This window comes from Elgaria multicarinata, chromosome 10 (genome assembly GCF_023053635.1).
Source record: "Elgaria multicarinata webbii isolate HBS135686 ecotype San Diego chromosome 10, rElgMul1.1.pri, whole genome shotgun sequence".
NCBI classification, from domain to species: domain Eukaryota; kingdom Metazoa; phylum Chordata; class Lepidosauria; order Squamata; family Anguidae; genus Elgaria; species Elgaria multicarinata.
Window position 1 is genome coordinate 56,119,887 of NC_086180.1, and position 20,372 is coordinate 56,140,258.

The window sequence follows — 20,372 nt, forward strand, 5'->3', positions numbered from 1 at the left end:
TGTGCCAGAACCTTCAAACAAGCAGGAAGAAATCATCTTCCTCTTTGTCTAAAAACATTCAGTTCCCCTTGCAGGGCAAGTTGCAGCTTTCTAAATCAGCTTTGTTAGTTACAGCGCCCTGATGGCTCTTGTCAAAGAACACAGAGGCCTCAGCTAGACCTACCGGGTCTAGAGCGACAGAGGAGTGATGATCTTGCAATATTTTTATTGCGAGATCTTCCCCTCTGCTTACACTTGGCATGCGACGACCTCGAAGGGAGAGGACGTCACACCCACCATTTTGTTTTTGTTTTTCATTAAAGAAAAAAAGAGCATGAACACTCGTGCACAAAAGGTAAGTTTTTTTATTTTAAATTATTTTTCCCGTTCCTGCCACCCCACCCCTGATGGGCGCAGGTCCCGGATCCTCACGAGTAACCGCAAGGAGCCAGGACAAACCACAATGCCCGCACACACGTTCCACAGTCTCGGGATCAGCCCGAGATTGTGGAAAAAGCGGGCTCAAAGGCTAGGGTGAGATCCCGGGGCAAGGGAGGGATCATCCCTCCCTGCTCCTGGGATCCCCTGTGCATCATGTGGATGCACAGGGATGATCCCAGGGATCGCCCCATGATATCGCCCCGTCTAGCTATGGCCAGAGATCTTGGCACCGGTAATTACTGTAGTTTCTAAGAGTGAATTGTTCAAGAGCTCCGGCTATTGGGCGGTATAGAAATGTAATAAATAAATAAATAAAGTTAGATAGTGTAGCTTGCAACTATATTGGAATGTAGTCTATCAAAGGGAGAAGGAAGATGGGATGTTTGAAAAGACTATGAATGTATAAAAGTTTGCAGAATGTCAATTAATGGCAGAGAGCCTGGCCTTCGGTTTGCTGGAGGCTATCTCTCTCCTACACATGTAGAGTCTGAATAAAAGCTTTTGTATTGAGACTTGCCTGCCTGGAAAACTTTCCTTTCAGCTCTGGTCATTTCTGTGACAGTAGGCACACTGCCTCTGATACTGGAGGTAGTGTATAGCCCTCAGGACTAGCAGCCATGCCTTATCAAGATGAATTTGTCCAATCTCCTTTTAAAGCCGTCCAAATTGGTGGCCATAACTACATGGGATTATGCCATAAATATAAATAGCAAAGGATTAAGCTATAAAACTCTGTCTACATAGAAGCAATAATGATTCTTTTTTAAAACAAAACAAAACATTAATTTGTCTTTGACATAGCTAACACATTAGCATATCCCTTTCTTGAGCCATTACCTTCAGAAAACCGGTTACCATTTTAAAATGTTTTGGCAGTTTGAAGGTCAAACATAGGGCGTCATCAGACAACCATTTTATCACGCGCTGGTCACTGCCCACTTTTTCCCATGTCCTCCTGCGTGTCTCCCACCCCTTCTGGCCCTTTTTCCATGACAAAATAGACCCTGGTAAATATGACTTCTTTTTTTTGAAGTGAAATTTGCTGTCATTTCCTGCTGTGTTCAGGAAAAGCAGAGCAATAAAAATGCCCACTGAATGGGCTACATAGCTGTTGCTGCTTCCTTCCTTCCTTTCTCTGTGTAAAGAAATTGTCGCTATTGTGGGACTGCAGCAGGAGGGCAGGATCTACACTACTGCTTATAATAGTTTTGACAACTGTTCAGGCCTAGGACACATGACATATGCCATTTTCAAACCATTTTTAAAGTGTTGTCTCCTGCTTAGTGTAGATCTGGCCCAGGTCATACCGATGGTAGGGAAACAGGATCCCCCCTCCATCTCATGACATTCATATGGATGGAGCTTTTATTAGTTTTAAAGCAAGACTAAATTATCTTTTGACAAGGCGTTTGTTGTATTCTAATAGTTGTATGCATCTTCTTGTTTTGAGTTGTGAAGAGATTTGTCCCTAGAAGGCCCCAGGAGGAGGGAGGAAAAGGGAGAGAGGGAGGGAGAAAGGGGGAGAAAGGAGGAAATGAGGGGGGCAGAGATAGAAAATATGGGTTTAGAAATAAAGTGAAGTTAAGTTTACATCCAAACCTTGTTTCTGGGTCCTCCTTACTGAGATGAAAATACAAATGTGATGGAAGGTAATAATTGGTGTCATGTAGGGGCTAAGAGTATAATGCCTCAATCATGAACTAACTAGATGGCCCTAAGCTACTATTCATTCACGTGGGCTCGGACAAGAATTGTTTTTTAATATAGAATCTTATTTCATGTATACAAGGTTTTGTACATGTGCAATATCAAGATGCATGTTGGAAGCTGCAGTTTGGACTCACATGACATCACACAGCACCGTGTTGATTGGTGTTTTCACATGGTCTGCTTATGTGATGATGTCTTAGGTTTCATCTACAGCTGTGCTGCCAGTATCCTCATCACAGTTTGATGATCCAGAGGTTGTGTGTGTGTGTGTGTGTGTTAGGGCTGTGCAAGCCTCAGATATGGAAATCCGAGGCCTCGGCAGCCATTTAATAATAATAATAATAAATTTATTTGTTACCCACCTCTCCCTCTGGATCGAGGCATGGTACAACACAAATGACAACAGTATAAAATACATATAACTAATTAAAACATTTAAAACTAATACATTATTTAAAGCAGCACATTATTAAAAGGCATTTTATGATGCAACCACCGTTTAATGACGGAACCCAGGAACTGCAGGCATTCGTGGTGATTTCCAAATTCGAGGCTTGCACAGCCTGTGTGCCATTTGTATGCATGCAGCACCTGGGTAAATACAAAAGAGAGCAGGGCTCCTGCAACTTTAACTGTTGTGATGAATTGGGAATTTCACCAGGTGCTGCATGCATACAAATGTCACCTGCTGAAATTCCCTTTTCTATACAACTGTTAAAGAAACAGGAGCCCTGTCCTGAAAGTGGGAGAAAGAGCAAGGCTAGATGCAGGAGAAACAGTGAGATAAAGAGGTGAGGGAAGAGAAATAAGAAGGCTAGGAGGGAGGGGGAAATAGTAAAACAACGGGATAAAAGAGATAGAAAGAGCAAGTCTAGAAGCTGGAGTGGATAGAGAAAGACAGCAAAGGGCAAAGGTCTATGTGGTTGGAAGAAAATTGGGCAGGGCCAGAAGCAACACTTCCCTTCCCTTCCTGCCAAACAGCTGATCAGTGGCCGGTTCAGGTACAGGAAGAACATGGTGCCTAACATTTTTCAAGGTTGTTGTTTTTTTTAATTAAAAATATTTTTTGAAGGGTGCTGGGAGTGAAGAGCTTCTCAGGCATCACTGGAGATCCCCGTGCTGGGGGACCCTTGATCTAAAGAGTGTTTTAGTAACCTAGGACACCAGGGGGAGCAAAATAGAAGATTGCCTAGATATGAGCAATGGTCATGAAAAGGGCCACCAGAGCTCATATTTCAGATTATTCGTTTTCCTGGTGAGTATGATCTCACTAGCCCACACACATTGAGTTTACCCACTTTGCCCTTTGTGTGAATTTGTCATGGGACTCTCAATTCATACTCTGAAGCTCTCATGACACAATTCTAATATTGGCTTTCCCCATTCTGGTGCTCACCAGAAGTTGTGGTCAAAATGTTCAGATCTTCATCTGTGTTACTATTTCCAACTACGCACAAAGGTATTAATGCATCCTGGATCTTGTTAGTTTGTTTAAATATATATCCAACAACCTTAGAGCATCTTACAATTAATTTTAATTTGGGCAGGCTTTGTAAGGCAGAAGAGTTTTGGAGATACACTATTTTATTTAACAAATACTTTTAAAATTATACTTGCAAGACAAGTCTCAAGGTATCACAAGCCTATAAACTGAAACTCATTTTGAAAAATCTCAACTCTCCACACTCATCCCTTATCCCTATGGGAGTTCCCTTCTCAATTCATTATAAAGCTAGCATCTGCTAATCATAGCACAGCTTAAACAGAATTCCTATAAACACCATGCCTTTGGACAGCTTTGTACACACAGCCATGGGGACTCCTGTACCGGATTTCTATTTCCACAGTATGAATGATGGTAGTCATGTCAGCCTATCCCTTAATTGCATTTCCTTAAGGATCATATGGAAAGGACACTGTTTTACTTACTCAGCCATGTGGTGAGCGAATTTCATTTGTAAATTACCCAGACTGAATGCCACACTACTAACAGGACTTCTTCCTGTTCTGTTCACGTATGCACCGATACCTTCCCTGCCATTTCTGAAGTTAGTATCCAGTGAAATTTTAGAATGTTTTAAGGATGTTTTAAAGATGTTTTAATCATGTGTGGCATGTTAAAAAGTTTTTAATCACTTTTTAACATGTATTTTATATCATGTTTTTATACTGTTTGTTTTATACCTTGAATGGTTTAAGTTTTTGTGAACCGCCCAGGGAGCTTCGGCTGTTGGGCAGTATAAAAATGCAATAAATAATAATAAAATAATAATAATAGTATATTTATGTATTTATTTACATTATAGTCCCCTCTTCAGCTTATCTCATACATTTAGGATGGTTATACTACTGTATTTTGATTTAAAACAAAGTCACCCACCTCTGTGGCACTCCACCATAGCTTATGTATGCATGATCGTCATATGTTGACCTAGCTGGTGACCTGCATGTGTAGTTGGTGACCTTTATTTATTTATTTGTGACACTTATATATCACTAAATATAACTCCTAGGATTTCTACATGTACACTTCTAGTGGATTGTGGTCTAAGACATGAAGAGACTGATAGAAGTCAAGAAACAGGCAGCACTTTGTAATAATATAATAGTATTTGGGGGGTACAGTGTGTTATTATGCACAAAAGAAATCCACTCTTCCACTAAAATATGTAAATGTAACTATTTATTTCCCAAAATAAGGTTTTAGATATTTTCAACTGCAAGTTAAGCAGTGAGTGACATATTCCCTTACTTTGATTGCAGTTCTCTTCATCACTTCCATCCTTACAGTCATTGTCTCCATCACACTGGAAAGCACTTGGAACACATTGACCATTTCTGCATTCTGCCAACCCCTGGCTGTGGCATGCTGGGAAAAACAAGAATATATTTTAAAGGCTCTCCATTTCATATAAACATTTATTTAAGGCGCAGGCCTATGGGCTGCACACTCGTAAGCCCTCAAACTCGGGGACATATGTATATCCAATGCAGGGGGGCTCCATGCTCCATCCACCCTGCTTTTTCAGCTAGCCACTATCTTGACAGTAGCGGGTCTGCGCCACGAGGCCATGGGCTCCCGAATTGGCGTTCTTTCCCGGCATCTGCATGGGAAGGAGCACCAATGCAGAGATGCCACTGCTTCCGCAGGCAAACTGAGGACAGGGGAGGAACAGGGCAGTCGGCTCTCCTCCCTCTGACCTCCTCTGGCTACCCCGTTCCTCTCCCCCCACCCCGTTTTTGCTTTTAGCTGTAGATCTACAGATTTTAAAAAATGGGGGGGAGAAGAACGGGGCCGCCAGACGGAGGTCAGAGGGAGGAGAGCCAGCTGCTCCATTCCTCCCCGGTGCTTGGCTCGGCAGCGGCAGCAGCGGCAGCAGCCTCCTGGCTGCCCCGTTCCTCTCCTCCCCCTCCCCATTTTTTTTACATTTACAGGGGCAGGGCCACCCATGGCGACCAATCAGAGGGCGCCATGGGCTCCGCTGCCAAAAAAAGTTGGGTTAAGTGCCCAACTTTTTTGGAGCAGAGTTTCCAGGGTTTGCCCCCGGATGGCTTTGCAATGGTGGCTGCATCAGGTAGATGAACTGCCGCCACTCTGAATCAACCCTGGGGCAAACCCTCCATGAAGACAAGCCCCTAGGTAGCTAATTTTGGCTATCTAGCTGGGGGCTTAGGAGGAGGGGGGAGGCATTTAGGAAGCTGTCTAAACCAGCTTCAATAGCATCCTCTCATCCCCGGCCCTGGATTTCCCCCTTTTTTGCCCTCTCTGCACTTAGCCGCTGTGGTTTACTCCCCACTGGTTGCAAGAGGGTGGCGGACGTGGTTTCCTGGCTCCCAGCTGGAACACTTTGTTCCCTTAATGTATTAGTTATATTTGGATAAACATATCACAGACGCTAGATGATGAATATATATTGGTTAAAATGGTAATCAACATGAGAAAAGCAATACAGTAAATCCAAATTCTCTAATTATCATAGTAATACAGTAAATCCCTACTATTATAACACAATAATAAACACGTTATGTAATTACACACTAAATTCCAAATAAGATTTACAAGAAAATCTCCCAGAAATTAACATATATATTTTATAACTAGCATTATCCTTCTCCATTGCATTTAAAAATACTGATACTAAGACTTATAAAATCAGAAAACTTACAACAGTTCGCCTCATCTGATTTATCGGTACAATCATGGTCACCATCACACACCCAGTCCGTTGATATGCATCTCCCATCTCCACATCGGTGTTGAGTTACTGGATTACAATCTTTATGAGAACAAAGATCGACGGAAAGGAAGAACAATGCAACTCTTTTCATTATTCACTTTCAAACTGGGTTGAAATATGTTGAACAAAGTGAAAGTTCCTGTTCTTTTGTCAGTGACGCCATGGTAAGAGGAGTTATTAAGGTCAAAGGGCTATTTTAGATGTGCCTGGTGCAATTTTGAACATCAGATCCCATGGAATATCAAGCACATTTCCCCAAAGCCAAAGCAACTTACATACTTTTGAAACTACAGGGTGTTTCAAAACCAACAGTACAGCTACCATCTATGTACATTAGGGACCCCACTCTGCAGAATACCATGTATACAGAGGCTCAAAGAGCAAAAGCTCATATCAGAAATTCCAGAAACAAGAGAAACATTTGCTAGAATCAGTCTCCTGTAAAGAATTGGAAGACTCTTATGGAGTAGAGCATCAAACAGTGTTGATGGAGAATTTCTGTAGGCTAGAAACTGTCAACAAGTAGAGACCAAGATAAAAGCATTGCAAACAAATAACAGAGGATAACGTAATTACATAAATTCAATCATATAAAATAATTTCTTAGTCTGAGCTCACAGCAGTAGGCCATCCTGTTGTATTTCTGAAAAGGCTATTTCTTATGATTATCCATTTACCAAAAATATTTTATTAACAGAAGGAAGGAGCATACAAAAACTGTCCCTTGCAGGGGTTGGAGAAGTTTTCTCATTAGGCAAAGTTTAGTTCTTCTGGCTAATACTTTTTGTAATCTTACAGGGGGGAAAGTCATTTTGCCAGGCTTTTGAACTCAATTGGAGAGAATGGAAAGCTTTCTTTGACAGTCAGATTGTAATGAAAAAAATATTTATGTATGTATCCCAATAAGTAAGGCACACATGCATGTCAACTTAATCCCCTGGGGCTTAAGCTGACATGCATGTGTCCCTCACCTATTGGAATACATACTAGTCTGCTGGTGGTCTTTGGGGAAATTATAATAAAGACTCCAAAGAAGTTTGGAACAAATTGTTTCCTTAACTAACTCTAAAAGCCTTTTTGTAAACTCATTTCTCTAAAAAACAGGAAATTAATATAGACCGCATGGTGAATACATACTTTGCAGTAGGGTTTCTTTGCTATACGGTTGTTGGAAACTGGATTTCCAATTGATGTAAAAACAAAAACAAAACCTTTGCCTAGCCAGCTTTTGTACATCTGGTTACCAGTTACCAGGCCAGAGAAGAGAAATCTGTTTTCCCCACCCAATTGTTTACTGAATGCCACTAAATAGTGGCAAGGAATCTGTCTGTCTGTCTTGTTCAAGACAATGACCCAAGCAGCCCATGGTGGTGGTGAGCAATGGCACCGCTGTGGTCATGCTTGCTGTTTCACTCCACTCACTTGCTACCACCATAATAGTAACAAGACAAGCCTGGCACTGCTGATGCCCTGGCTCTTGCTCGAGAGAGGAACCTGGCACTACAAGGTCAGTCCGATGTTGTAATTAGGGTAGCTTCAAACATAATAATGGATAATAGAAAATCCTGTAGCAGCAAAAGTTAAAAGTAAGGAGGCTTGTAGTATTGTGACGGCTATGAGAAATGTTCATTTACAGATTATGGATTCTTGATGTGGCTGGTTTAGGCTAGCTGAGACTATTAGTGAGAGAATTCAACAAGACAGGATATGTAAAACAACTGAAACTATGTCAATGTCTTTGTAGTCATTTGAGAAGTCTAGAGGCTGTTTTAATCAGGTTAGATTTATTAAGATAATATGTAAATGTAAGGTGAAAATATTGAACAGTTGTTTAACAGGAGTGATGGACTAGGGCTGATACCTGGTCTGGATCTACACTACTGCTTTAAAGCGCTATAAAATTGCTATAAAGAACTTTAAAGCAGTAGTGTAGATCTGGCCCTGCTCTGCTTGTTTGCCATATGCAGCAACCACCCAAGGTTGGTAGGATGAGGGGCAGCAGTGCAGGAATACTGTTCAGCCAGCAAATGCAAGTGGAGCAGCTAACAGCTGACAAGGCAAAACCAAGCTCAGTTCTCTACCACCCCCAGCGGCTGTTAACACTGCATGGGCAGTATTGCCCCCAGAACTAACAATTTAGAGGAGGGAAATCATGCGGGGGATAATGATTAAACTGTAGCACCTCTTCCTCAAAATCGCTGCTTTGATCAAATTTGAAAGCCCCCACAGTTACATTAAGTTCTAGAAAACACAAAAATGTCAGGAGATCCAGTCATAGATCCTTTGTATCACATGTAATCTGACCAATCGGTGGGGTTCTAGTATCATTGTCACTCGTTTTGCTTGGTCGAAGGAAACATGGAAGCACATTTACCTTGGACAAACAGATCATTTTGGGGGGTGGGGGTGGGGAGTTTTGCCTCAGGCCTTGACCAGCTATCAATTATTTTTAATTTTCAAGAGTTTGCATGTGAGAAGTACTAGAGAATGAATTTAAACTTCTCAAATCCTATTTTTGCACCAATATTTAGCAAAGAATTTTCTTTTGGAAGATTTACATTGTTTAGCTTTTCAAGAAGCCATTATTGGGAAATAACAGGTTACACAAGGAAATTAAAGTCCAATTGTCACTAAAATACTACAGTAATCCAGGGTTTAAGTTGAGAAGACTGGGGTCATATCTCAGAATGTAAGCCATTCCTCTTAGAGCTGATCAAAATATGTTTTTGATGCAGTACTCCGTTCCGAAAGGCCCGTGCTACCTCAGAACCTAAGGCCTTAGCTAGACCTAAGGTTTATCCCCAGATCGTCTCTGCCTGCTCCCAGGATCCCCTGTGTGTCATTTACATGAACAGGGATGACCCCGGGATGATCCCGGGATAAACCTTAGGTCTAGCTAAGGCCTAAATGTAACATAAGTATGTGCAGATTTGAAATATGGAACATTTAGGCATTAGTAGTTATTAGGGCAGACTAAGGCCAGATCTACACCAAGCAGAATATAACACTATGAAAGCAGAATATAAGAGGCAGGAGCCACACCAAGCGGGTTATAGCACTATGAAAGTGGTATATGGGCCCCATCAGTTGTCAGTGCACTGCAATACTGCTATAAAGCAGTAGTGTGGCTTCCTGCCTCTTATACACGTGGAACTGACTTTTAATAGTGTGGTCACTCAGAAGCTTTTTTTTAAAGTCTAAAACAGCAAACTGGAAAGATGTGCTGTGCAACCCTATGCTTACTTCTGAGGTCTTACTTCTGTTTACTCAGAAGTAAGTTTACTTCTGGTCAGTGGGGTTTACTCAAAGGTAACCATGCATGGGATTTTAGTATGACTTGGATGTAAATGCAGTTGAAATCAGTGGAATTTACTCTTGAGCAAGGGAACAGCAGATCTCTATTTTATGAACTTGGAGATGCACAGCTTCACATGATCAAAGTAAAGGAAAATAGATCCTTCACAAATGCAAACACATGGAATTTTGCACTGGTGGACTATCAGGAAAAGGGTTTAAGGGGAGGGGAATTAAAAAAGTGCCCAGCACTCGACTTGCTAAGGAAATGGAGGGGGAAACTGCAGATGAAAACCAGATAAATAAAGTAGGAGTGGTGGAGCTCTTGGGGGGAAATGTATGCATTTTTATGTGCACTTTTAAAATATGCACCTAAATGTGCGCTTTTCCCATTCAAACAAACAATAAGCCTGCATTTGGGAATGAGGCAGGTGAATCTTTGAGGTGGAACTCAGAGAACCTTGATGAGCTCAAGTGTCACTGAGTCTCTCATGCCTAGGAATTGTATTTATTTCATTTCATTTCTATAGTGCCCAAAAGCCGAAGCTCTCTGGGCAGTTCACAAAAATTAATACCATAAGGTACAGTATAAAATAAGAAATATAGAAGTTTAAAACCACAATATAAAAGTACAACTAGAATAAAAACAAACAGCAATGCAGAGATTGGATGGTAAAATGCTAAAATACCAGGGAAATAAAAAGGTCTTCACCCAGTACTGGAAGAGTACAATGTAGGTTCCAGGCAAACATCTCTAGGGACCTCATTCCACAGCCAGGCAGTCACAGCAGAAAAGACCCTTATCCTGATAGCCACCTGCCTCACTTCCATTGGCAGAGGTTCGTAGAAAAGGATCCCTGAGGATGATCTTAGCGTCCAGGCAGGTACATATGGGAGGAGACGATCCTTTAGATAACCTTGCCCCAACCGTTTAGGGCTTTGAATGTTAATACTAGCACTTTGAAGCGGGTGCAGACATGGATTGGCAGTCAGTGCAGCTGGAAAAGTAATATGGACTCATTGGCCAAGCCCCATTAACAATCTTGCTGCCCTGTTTTCGACCAGCTGAAGTTTCCAGACCATTTTCAAAGGCAGTTCCATGTATAACGCATTGCAGCAATTCAGATGTATCCAACGTTAGTCCTACTAAGAGCTATTGAAATGAATGGGACTTAAAGGGTCTACTCTAAGCAGAACTAACATTGGATAGAACCCCAATAATATAGCCTTCTCCCTAACTCTTAATTCCAGATGTACAGAGTTTGCAGTGATTTCTCATTGATGACTAAATATCTGACTTCCATAATTACTTTAAAGGAGGGCTAAGCAGTGGCAGCTCTTAGTACATCTAAATAGTGGAGGCTGGTGGCTCTTGAATCTATTCTGGGTTTCAGTCAGAATCACCCAGAACTCCAAAGGAGCTATCCAAGTGGCTGAAGCTATTTCAGGATTGGTTTGAACCCCTTGAATAGCTAAAATTCTGGCTGGTTCTGACTGAAACCCAGAATGGATTCACAGCCCCACCACAGTCAGAGCCATCAGCCTCCACCACTTCTGAAGCATTCACTCTCCTTCAGACTTCATGTTTCAGAAAAGAAGATGAAGATTTCAGAGACCATGCGATAAGAAAATGCAAGATAGCCTTGCTGCAAAATATCCAGCACTACATTAGGCAAGCTTAAACCAATGGATTTTTATGGGGCTTAAGTGTGCCTTTTTGTGCTGGTTCTAGCCTCTGTCTGCGCCAGAGTTGTCTCTATCAGATGAAATCTATCTCCTAAGAGACAAGGTCTATGATTTCAGAATAAATTTAACTGTGTGTTATTTATATTTCTGTCCAATGAAGTACCTTGTGGCCAATAATCTGGGGTCCTGGAATTTTCTCACTACTCTTCAGGGTAGGGAGGAGAGAAAAGAGGGAATTGATTAAAGCTTTTCAGAAAATATATATTTCGTATTTACCACAATTCTGTTCATCACTTATGTCTCCACAGTCATCGTACCCATCACAAACAAAGGTGTAATTGAGGCATTTTCCTGTGTTGCAGCGGAAAACTCCTTCACTGCAATCTGTAATACAAATATGCTTTAAATTTTTCATTTAGTTTCACAGCAGCAATCCTATATACCAGGACTGGATTTGAGACAGGGCTCAGTGAAGTCCCAAAAAAGGACTGAATCTTGAAAAGCAAAATATTAAAGTGACTGCATCAACTTTACTGCAAGAGACCAAAGTAATCTAGCTAACATTTTAATGGACATCGGCTCTGTGCCTTCAGCAGCTGCGTAATAAGCAGAAATCAACAAGTGAAGCAATTTCTTAAATTATTATTATTATTATTACAAATAATAATCAATAACAATATTACAAATAACATCAATAGTAGAAAACACCACCTGTAGATTTCTGCCTGTCACGTAACCACTAAAGGCACAAAATCTCTGCTCATAAAGAAATGTAGCCACCCTAACCCCATCTCCTACAAGCATCTTTCACGGGCAATGCAACAGAACCTACAACTAACAGTGACAACAGTAAGCATGTTTTTAAAAGACTTGTTTTTTAATTAAAACCAAGAAAAGCATCTTGACAGGCTTTTTGGTGGAAAGACAGAGTAGAAATAGCAAAATAAACAAACAGCTAAAGATGCTGAATTCTGTACTACTGCTGCCATATGTGCCTTTTCTACATGGTATACACACATCATCATCATTATTATTATTATTATTATTATTATTATTATTATTATTACATTTTATCTTGTCCTTCCTCAAAGGAACTCAGGATGTTATACATGCTCTATTACGTAGGAATAAGTCCAATTGAATCTAGTGAGATATAGCATTGGACTACATCTTTACTGTCCAAAGGGGTCTCAGCGCATCTTAATCAGGGCTGTCCATTTTGTCCTCCAAGCAATCCTTTAAGGTAACATTGAGCTGAAAGAGAATGAATTGCCCACAGCCACCCAGTGAGGGCTTAACAACCACTGTTTTTCTGCATAAGGAAAACAATTTGGCAAGGCTGGGGTGCCCAAACTGCCCCGAGTAATTTTTGCCCCCACAAATTCAAGGGCTTTCAAGGATAAACACACATTTAGAACCCACTGGACATGGGGAGAAGTACCATGGGAGAGTAATTTGGAGGAGAGAAGTGGCTGGCAGTGAAAGGGTTAAGCCAATTCTTTATTCCAAATTATCCCCTCCTGTTCAGACCTTAATTTGGGCCTGAGCTTCATGGCTGAGAGGGATTTAAACCCATGTCTCCCTAAGTCCAACGCCAAAATATTATCCAGCAAACCACATAAAAGCTAACTTCGACTGCCGTTAAAGAATAAGGAATGCAACAGCTCACGCTGCTCTGGATTTTACAGAATGATCTATATTTAGCTCTGAAAGAACACAAAGAATGAAAGGATAGTAAATACCAAACGTATAAAATCCTACACATTATGAACTAAATGAAAATGTGTGTGCTCTGTAGATAATTTCATGCTGAGAAATGCAGCTCCCAGCTTAGTTTGAAATTCAGTGTATTGTTTATGAGGAATTTGCACCAGCATGAAGTATCCTGGCAGTTCTCATTTGTTTACCCATCCCTATGTTGTAACAAAGAGACTGCTACTTCTTAAAGCTTGGCACTGTTTTTTCTTCCTTTCTTTTTTTTAAAAAAACATAGGCATTTTCTTTAAATGCCTCCTCTGACACACATCACACCTTTGATTTACGCCCTACCTAACTTTTAAGCATGTTGTGTAAATCAAATGGTAAACATGCCAATGAACTCCAGATTATAACACAACAAAATATGGATAAGTCAAAGGACCGGGGGTGGGGGTGGGGGTAAATACATATGCAAGGCAGCATAGATTGCTCAGTGGAGTTTCTTATGTATTACTTCTCTCCTGAAAACTCTGTACTGGCTGCCAGTTAGCTACCGAGTCTTGTTGAAGGGGTTATTGCTGGTTTATATGGTCCCAAACAGTTCAGGATCAGGTTATCTGAGAGACTTGCCTTCTCCCATATAGGCCGCCCTGATCCCTACACTCTGAGAGGTCAGCTTGCTAACCATACCACAGCCTACTAAGAAGGATGACCATACGGAAAGGAGGACAGGGCTCCTGTATCTTTAACAGTTGTACAGAAAAGGGAATTTCAGCAGGTCTTATTTGAATGCATTCAGCACCTGGTGAAATTCCCTCTTCATCACAACAGTTAAAGCTGCAGTAGCTTTGTTTGGCCATAGTTCAGAGGAGGGCTTTCTCAGCTGTGGCAGCCACCATGTGGAATCATCTCCCCAGTAAGATCAGGAGGCAAGTTCCTAGCGTGGAGCGCTTCTGCCAACAACTGAAGACACACTGGTGTTTCCCTGACCACTAGCACTATCAGCTATCCCTGGTTATTTTAATGAGATTGTATCATTTTTATTATTGGCCCAGTTCAGAAGACACCTTGAACCATGGTGGTTAAGGCTTTAATCATGGTGGTTTAAGGTCTGTTCTGAACAGGGCAATTGTTTTGTATTTTTAACTTCTGGCTTTATTGTATTTTATCATTATTTTATCTTGTAAACTGCTTTGGGATTTTTATTTATTTATTTATTTATTTTAAGAAAATCAGTATAGAAATTCTCTGAAATGAATGAATAAATAAATAAATGAACTATATTGACCCTTTGAGGGCTCTGTAGCCTATATATATATATATATATATATATATATATATATATATATATATAAAAGAATGATTTTATTTATTTAATTAATTATTGGGAACTCTAGTGGTGGGGCCTAGGGGGCAAAAATGGCCACCAGGCTTCCTGCAATCCCCTCTCCCCTCTCCCCTCCCCCTCCCATGAGAGCGGTCACCATCTCTTTGCTGTGTTTCTGTCATAGCATCCCTCTCCCACATTTCAGAACCCAGAAATTTATTGCATTCATTGCTTTATAGTTATTCCTCCATATTATGCATTTCTTACATTTGCATTCCATCCTTGCCCTGAGAAGCACAGCATCTGCTGCGGGCTGAGAGATAGGTCCAATTCATACATTACCATACAATGTGCTAATCACCACTTTCCTGCCCATTGTCCAGCTTAATGCTGCCTCAGTGGAATATGGAAGCTCAGATCTTACAGGATCACTAAATCTGCAGCTATATAACTAAAATTAGGCTGACAACTGTTACCCAGAGGACCTTTTCTTCTGTCGCCCCCAGACTGTGGAATGATCTGCTGGAGGAGTTTCGTCAACTTAACACTCCAAGTTTAAGACAGTTATAAAGGCTAGTCTCTTCTGGTAGGCCTACCCAGATGAATTTTACACCTAAGACGTTTAAGATGTCCTGATAGTTATTTTAATATTGTATTGGTTTTATATGCTCTTTTAATTAATTTTATGTATTTGATTTATATATCATTGTTGTATTAATGCTGTTCCCCGCCTCAATCCAAAGGGAGAGGTGGGTGAGGAGGAGGAGGAGATTTCCCACACCAGTGTCATGCTGAAGGTGAGCATGAAACGGTCGGTCGTGGGGACTCTTTTTCACTAGAAGTAGGCAAGTGCTCTCCAGTATTTCCTGTTTGTAAGGATAGTTGGTGGGTCTTAAATCCTGACTGAGCTGTTTTCTCCTTCAGGATTTAAGAGGTAGATGAATATTTGCTCTTTACTAAGTGTAGAAAATGTGATCCAGCCTTTAGCTCTTTCTCATCTACATGAAGAAAAAGGAATGTGGTTGAATGCACCATACACTGAGAAACCTCATGCTCTTTTCCACAGCACCCCATTTACGGACAAATATTTTTGTGACAACCTTCAAGGCTACATCATAAATAATTTTGTAAGCAGGTTGTTTTGCATAACCTGCCAACAAAATCACCCGAGGCATATAAACTGAAGGCTTGTTAAGAGGGTTATCTCTTTACAACGATAGCCTTTGTGAGAGTATTACTCAGACATTTAAAAAGAACTGTCTAAAACAACTGTGTGTCTTTGCAGAAATGTTAGCTGTTTAACTACTAATGAAATCATGCTTTTTAAAACATCACATTTAAAAGGTCTACAAGTACATTCTGCGGTCAGGTTGGGCAAAGGTAAACAGGCCCCATTGATTTCTGAAAGAGGTCAGAAGTGGGCATACGTAAATCCTACGCAAAGCTCTTATCCTGATACAATAGGTGACTTTTATTTCTAAGACCATCTGAATAGCTGAAATGTTGTTCTTTTCAGACACAAATTATATAATACATGTGACATACTGCAATGTGCCTCATCGCTCCAGTCATCACAATCATTGTAGCCATTGCACTGAAGTATCCCTGGGATGCAAATTCCACTTCTGCACAAGAAGCTCTCGTCCCCTTCACAAAGCACTGAAAAATGAAAAACAAGGAAGAGCAAAATACTTTTTCCTCATAATTAAAAAGCAAAATCTGTACTCAGTCACAACAAAATTTACTTCTAATTAATTAAAGCTGCTTTTAAATTGGTCCGGTCAGGCAGAATTCAGGTCCACGTAAATAAGGAGACCATATTGGAAACTAAACTGAGGACAACATGGCCACTCCCAAGGGGGCGTGTCCACCAACATGCCCAGCCCCCAAGGGAACGTGCCCACCTGAACATGGCCTTGTTCACAAGTCAGATTTCACAGCACACAATTAAGACAAATCTGTTCTACTAGGGTGACCAACTGTCAGGATTTCCCCAGATTTGTCCTGGTTTTTGTTCTTTCCATGGTGTCAGGGGGGATTTTCTATAATTTTCAATAATGTCCTGGAATGACACACCTTCCCCTTTAAGGCTGCCATTAGTATGGCAGGAGGGAATGACATGCTTTCTTGAGGCACATCATTCCCCCACCCCGAGCTCCAATTGAGGTCTTAAAGGGGAAAGTGGGTCATTCGTGGACATTATAGAAAAGGCCCCAATTGGAGTGGATGGTGGTGGTACAGAATGAAATCCTTTCCCCTCCTCCACTCCAATCGGGTTCTTTAAGGTGGCGGAGGAATAACATACTTTCTGCAGGACTCAGAAAGCTGCTTCACCACACACACACTAGGTGTCCTCTTTTTTGGTTTCCCAAATATGGTCACCCTAATGTAGAACAGATTTGTCTTAAATGTGTGCTGTAACATCAGACATGTGACCAAGGCTATGTTCGGGTGGGCATGCCCCCTTGGTGCTGGACACGCCCCCTTGGGGGGCTGACCATGTTGTCCTCCTTTTTGGTTTCCAAAATATGGTCACCCTAGTTCTACATAACATCTAAGTGTTAAAACCACTGGAATAAAGAACAAGTGAGATATTCAATGTATCGAAAATTAACTTCACTCATTCCTACTTTTGTAGCTTTTGCAGTACTTTGAAGCTTTTGCTATACAATCTCTCCTTCCCTCAAATATCTTTTCTGACTGCAAATCCTTCACTGGATGACCATAGTCTCACCTTTCCTAACATTTAACACTCTTTCCCCATCACTGTTCTCATACCCGTACGCACAGATTCAGCATACTGCTACAAATGAAGCAGTTGACAAGTACAGAAAAATCTAGTACAACAAATAAGCAAACAAGCATTCAGAAAGAGTATAAATTACTATTACCCTGCAAACATTAGCCATAGAATAAAATGGACTAAAGGCTAGCACCTCTTAGCTTGTTTCAACTTCAACCAGACATAACAGTCAAAAACAACAAAGAAAAACACACCTACCTCATTGACATAGCAATATCTAATGACAAAAATGTTGCAGAAAAGGAAGAGGAAAAGAGAGAAAAACATACACCACTGGCTAAGTTAAAGAACTATGGCAACAGGAAAAAGTTACAATTATTCCGTTAGTCACATCAGTCACCATTTTTTTTAAAAAGAAAATTACACAAAACCTTCAGAAATTAGGCCTACCAAAATACATCCACACCAACATCCAGAAAGCAGTCATACTTAAAACATGTTCAATAGTTAGGAAATTTCTGAATCAGCAAAAGACAGCATGACTTGGCAAAGCCCTTCATGTTCATCTAGAAAAGCCACCATGAGCAAGAAAAGAGAGATTAATGATGATGATGATGATGATGATGATGATGATGATGATGATGGCATCCCTGTTAATTTTAAAAAAGATTTTTAAGAAGGGTGAACAACCATTAGCAATTGTTACAAAATATATGTCATGCCAATTATATCAAACAAATTGGAGAGGAAGGTATATAGGTCAAAATGCATTATTTAAAAAATGAATTACTATCTTCTAGCACCAGCTAAAGATCCACTTCTTCCTTTGCACTATGGAGCAAGTAGGCACAAATAACTCAAGCAAGTGAACCAAACCACATACTACGGAGGATGGCTAAAAACAACTATCTATATCTATGTTGGGGGGGAATTTCATTCATGACTCAAAATTCCTGATCCCAAGTATGATGACCTAGCAAAGGTGTTAGGAATGCTTTACGTATATACTGAAACCAGCCATGCTTAGAAGTACCAAAATGGAAATCAGAAGTTGCTTGCCTGACCTGATACTCATCTTCTTTTTCTAAACTGCTTCAGGATTTGTTCAAATCAGAAGCAGTAAATAAATATTGTTAATAAGTCAATTCATACATAAACATATTACAATTTTATTTATTATTTATTTATTACATTTATATACCGCCCCATAGCCAAAGATCTCTGGGTGCTTTACAAAAGTTAAAAACAGTAAACATTAAAAATATACAAAATTTAAAACCATCAAAAACATAAAAACAAGAGTATAAAAACAACAGTGTCCATTTAAAAACAACAGTTCTGGGGTCCGTTAAAAACCAAACTTAGTATTGTTAAATGCCTGGGAGAATGTTCTCCTCCAACAAAATAATAATAAAAAAAGCAAACAGGTGAGGTAACCAGACAAATGTACTGCTCTGAAGCCAGTTTTCTGTTCAAGTAAAACCCCTGTTTTCCAGAAAGGAAAGCCAATTCCCTCAAATCACCTCTAAATAAATTCTAAGAAAATTAATTCACTCAAATTTATTGCCCATGAAAAGGAATATCACCTCCAAATCATCCCCCCCCCGACTCACACACAAAGAAAACCACAGCCCTCCCCACACAATGTCAACACGCACAGGTATCCCATTCATAGTCAAACAAGATGAGGAGGTGCAGGGAATGCTGATCAAATTTGCAGATGACACCAAACTGGGTGGGATAGCTAATACCCTGGAAGACAGAAACAAACTTCAAAGTGATCTTGATAGGCTGGAGTGCTGGGCTGAAAACAACAGGATGAAATTTAATAGGGATAAATGCCAAGTTCTACATTTAGGAAATAGAAACCAAAGGCACAGTTACAAGATGGGGGATACTTGGCTCAGCAATACTACAAACGAGAAGGATCTTGGAATTGTTGTAGATTGCAAGCTGAATATGAGCCAACAGTGCGATACGGCTGCAAGAAAGGCAAATGCTATTTTGGGCTGCATTAATAGAAGTATAGCTTCCAAATCACGTGAGGTACTGGTTCCTCTCTATTCGGCCCTAGTTAGGCCTCATCTAGAGTATTGCGTCCAGTTCTGGGCTCCACAATTCAAGAAGGACGCAGACAAGCTGGAGCGTGTTCAGAGAAGGGCAACCAAGATGATCAGGGGTCTGGAAACAAAGCCCTATGAAGAGAGACTGAAAGAACTGGGCATGTTTAGCCTGGAGAAGATGAGATTGAGGGGAGACATGATAGCACTCTTCAAATACTTAAAAGGTTGTCACACAGAGGAGGGCCAAGATCTCGTCTTGATCCTCCCAGAGTGCAGGACACGGAATAATGGACTCAAGTTAAAGGAAGCCAGATTCCAGCTGGACATCAGGAAAAACTTCCTGACTGTTAGAGCAGTGCGACAATGGAATCAGTTACCTAGGGAGGTTGTGGGCTCTCCCACACTAGAGGCCTTCAAGAGGCAGCTGGACAAGCATCTGTCAGGGATGCTTTAGGGTGGATTCCTGCATTGAGCAGGGGGTTGGACTCGATGGCCTTGTAGGCCCCTTCCAGCTCTGCTATTCTTTGATTCTATGATTCTAACCATGCAGCCCATTCAGACATCATCACATCAATACACTCACACACTGCCAACACGCACACAAACACCCACCCGCTCTCAGGATCACCCACCCCAAAACACACGCACATGCATCAATTCATAGTCAAACAACCACACAGCCCATTCAGACATCATCACATCAATACACTCACACACTGCCAACACACACACTCAGGATCACCCACTCCAAAACACACACACACATCCATTCACTGAAAAAACCAGGCATCCCAAGCACCCCATTCACCCATACACTCGCACACACCTCAGTCTTACCTCCTACTTGCTTCTTCTCTTGCTTCTTCTTCTACTTGCTTCTCCTCTTTTCTTCTCTTGCTTCTTCCTCCCAGGGCCAATCTGGGCCTTCTCCTCGTTCAGCGCAATCGTGCCAGCCAAGGAGAAGGCTAGATCAGTGCTGGGGGTGGGGCTGGGCTAGGGGACGCATTCCCAGAAGTATGGGAAACGCGTCTTCCAACCCCTCCCACTTGGCGATCCAGGGCTTTTTCTGGGCCAGCGCCATTGCGCTGGCCCATTATTATTATTATTATTATTATTATTATTATTATTATTTATTTATTTATATAGCACCATCAATGTACATGGTGCTGTAGAGAGTAAAACAGTAAATAGCA

The 20,372-nt window shown here is 41.0% G+C and overlaps 1 protein-coding gene across 1 annotated transcript in view; it reads right to left on the reverse strand.

The window, feature by feature from the left end:
* Window positions 1-20,372, reverse strand: part of CORIN (corin, serine peptidase) — a 137,900-nt gene that overhangs the window by 48,443 nt on the left and 69,085 nt on the right. The window contains exons 6-9 of the mRNA XM_063135103.1: window positions 15,919-16,032; window positions 11,625-11,732; window positions 6,297-6,407; window positions 4,883-4,999 (exon numbers count right to left, since the gene is read on the reverse strand). Coding sequence (XP_062991173.1) covers window positions 4,883-4,999; window positions 6,297-6,407; window positions 11,625-11,732; window positions 15,919-16,032 — 450 coding nt within the window. The remainder of the gene's footprint in view (window positions 1-4,882; window positions 5,000-6,296; window positions 6,408-11,624; window positions 11,733-15,918; window positions 16,033-20,372) is intronic.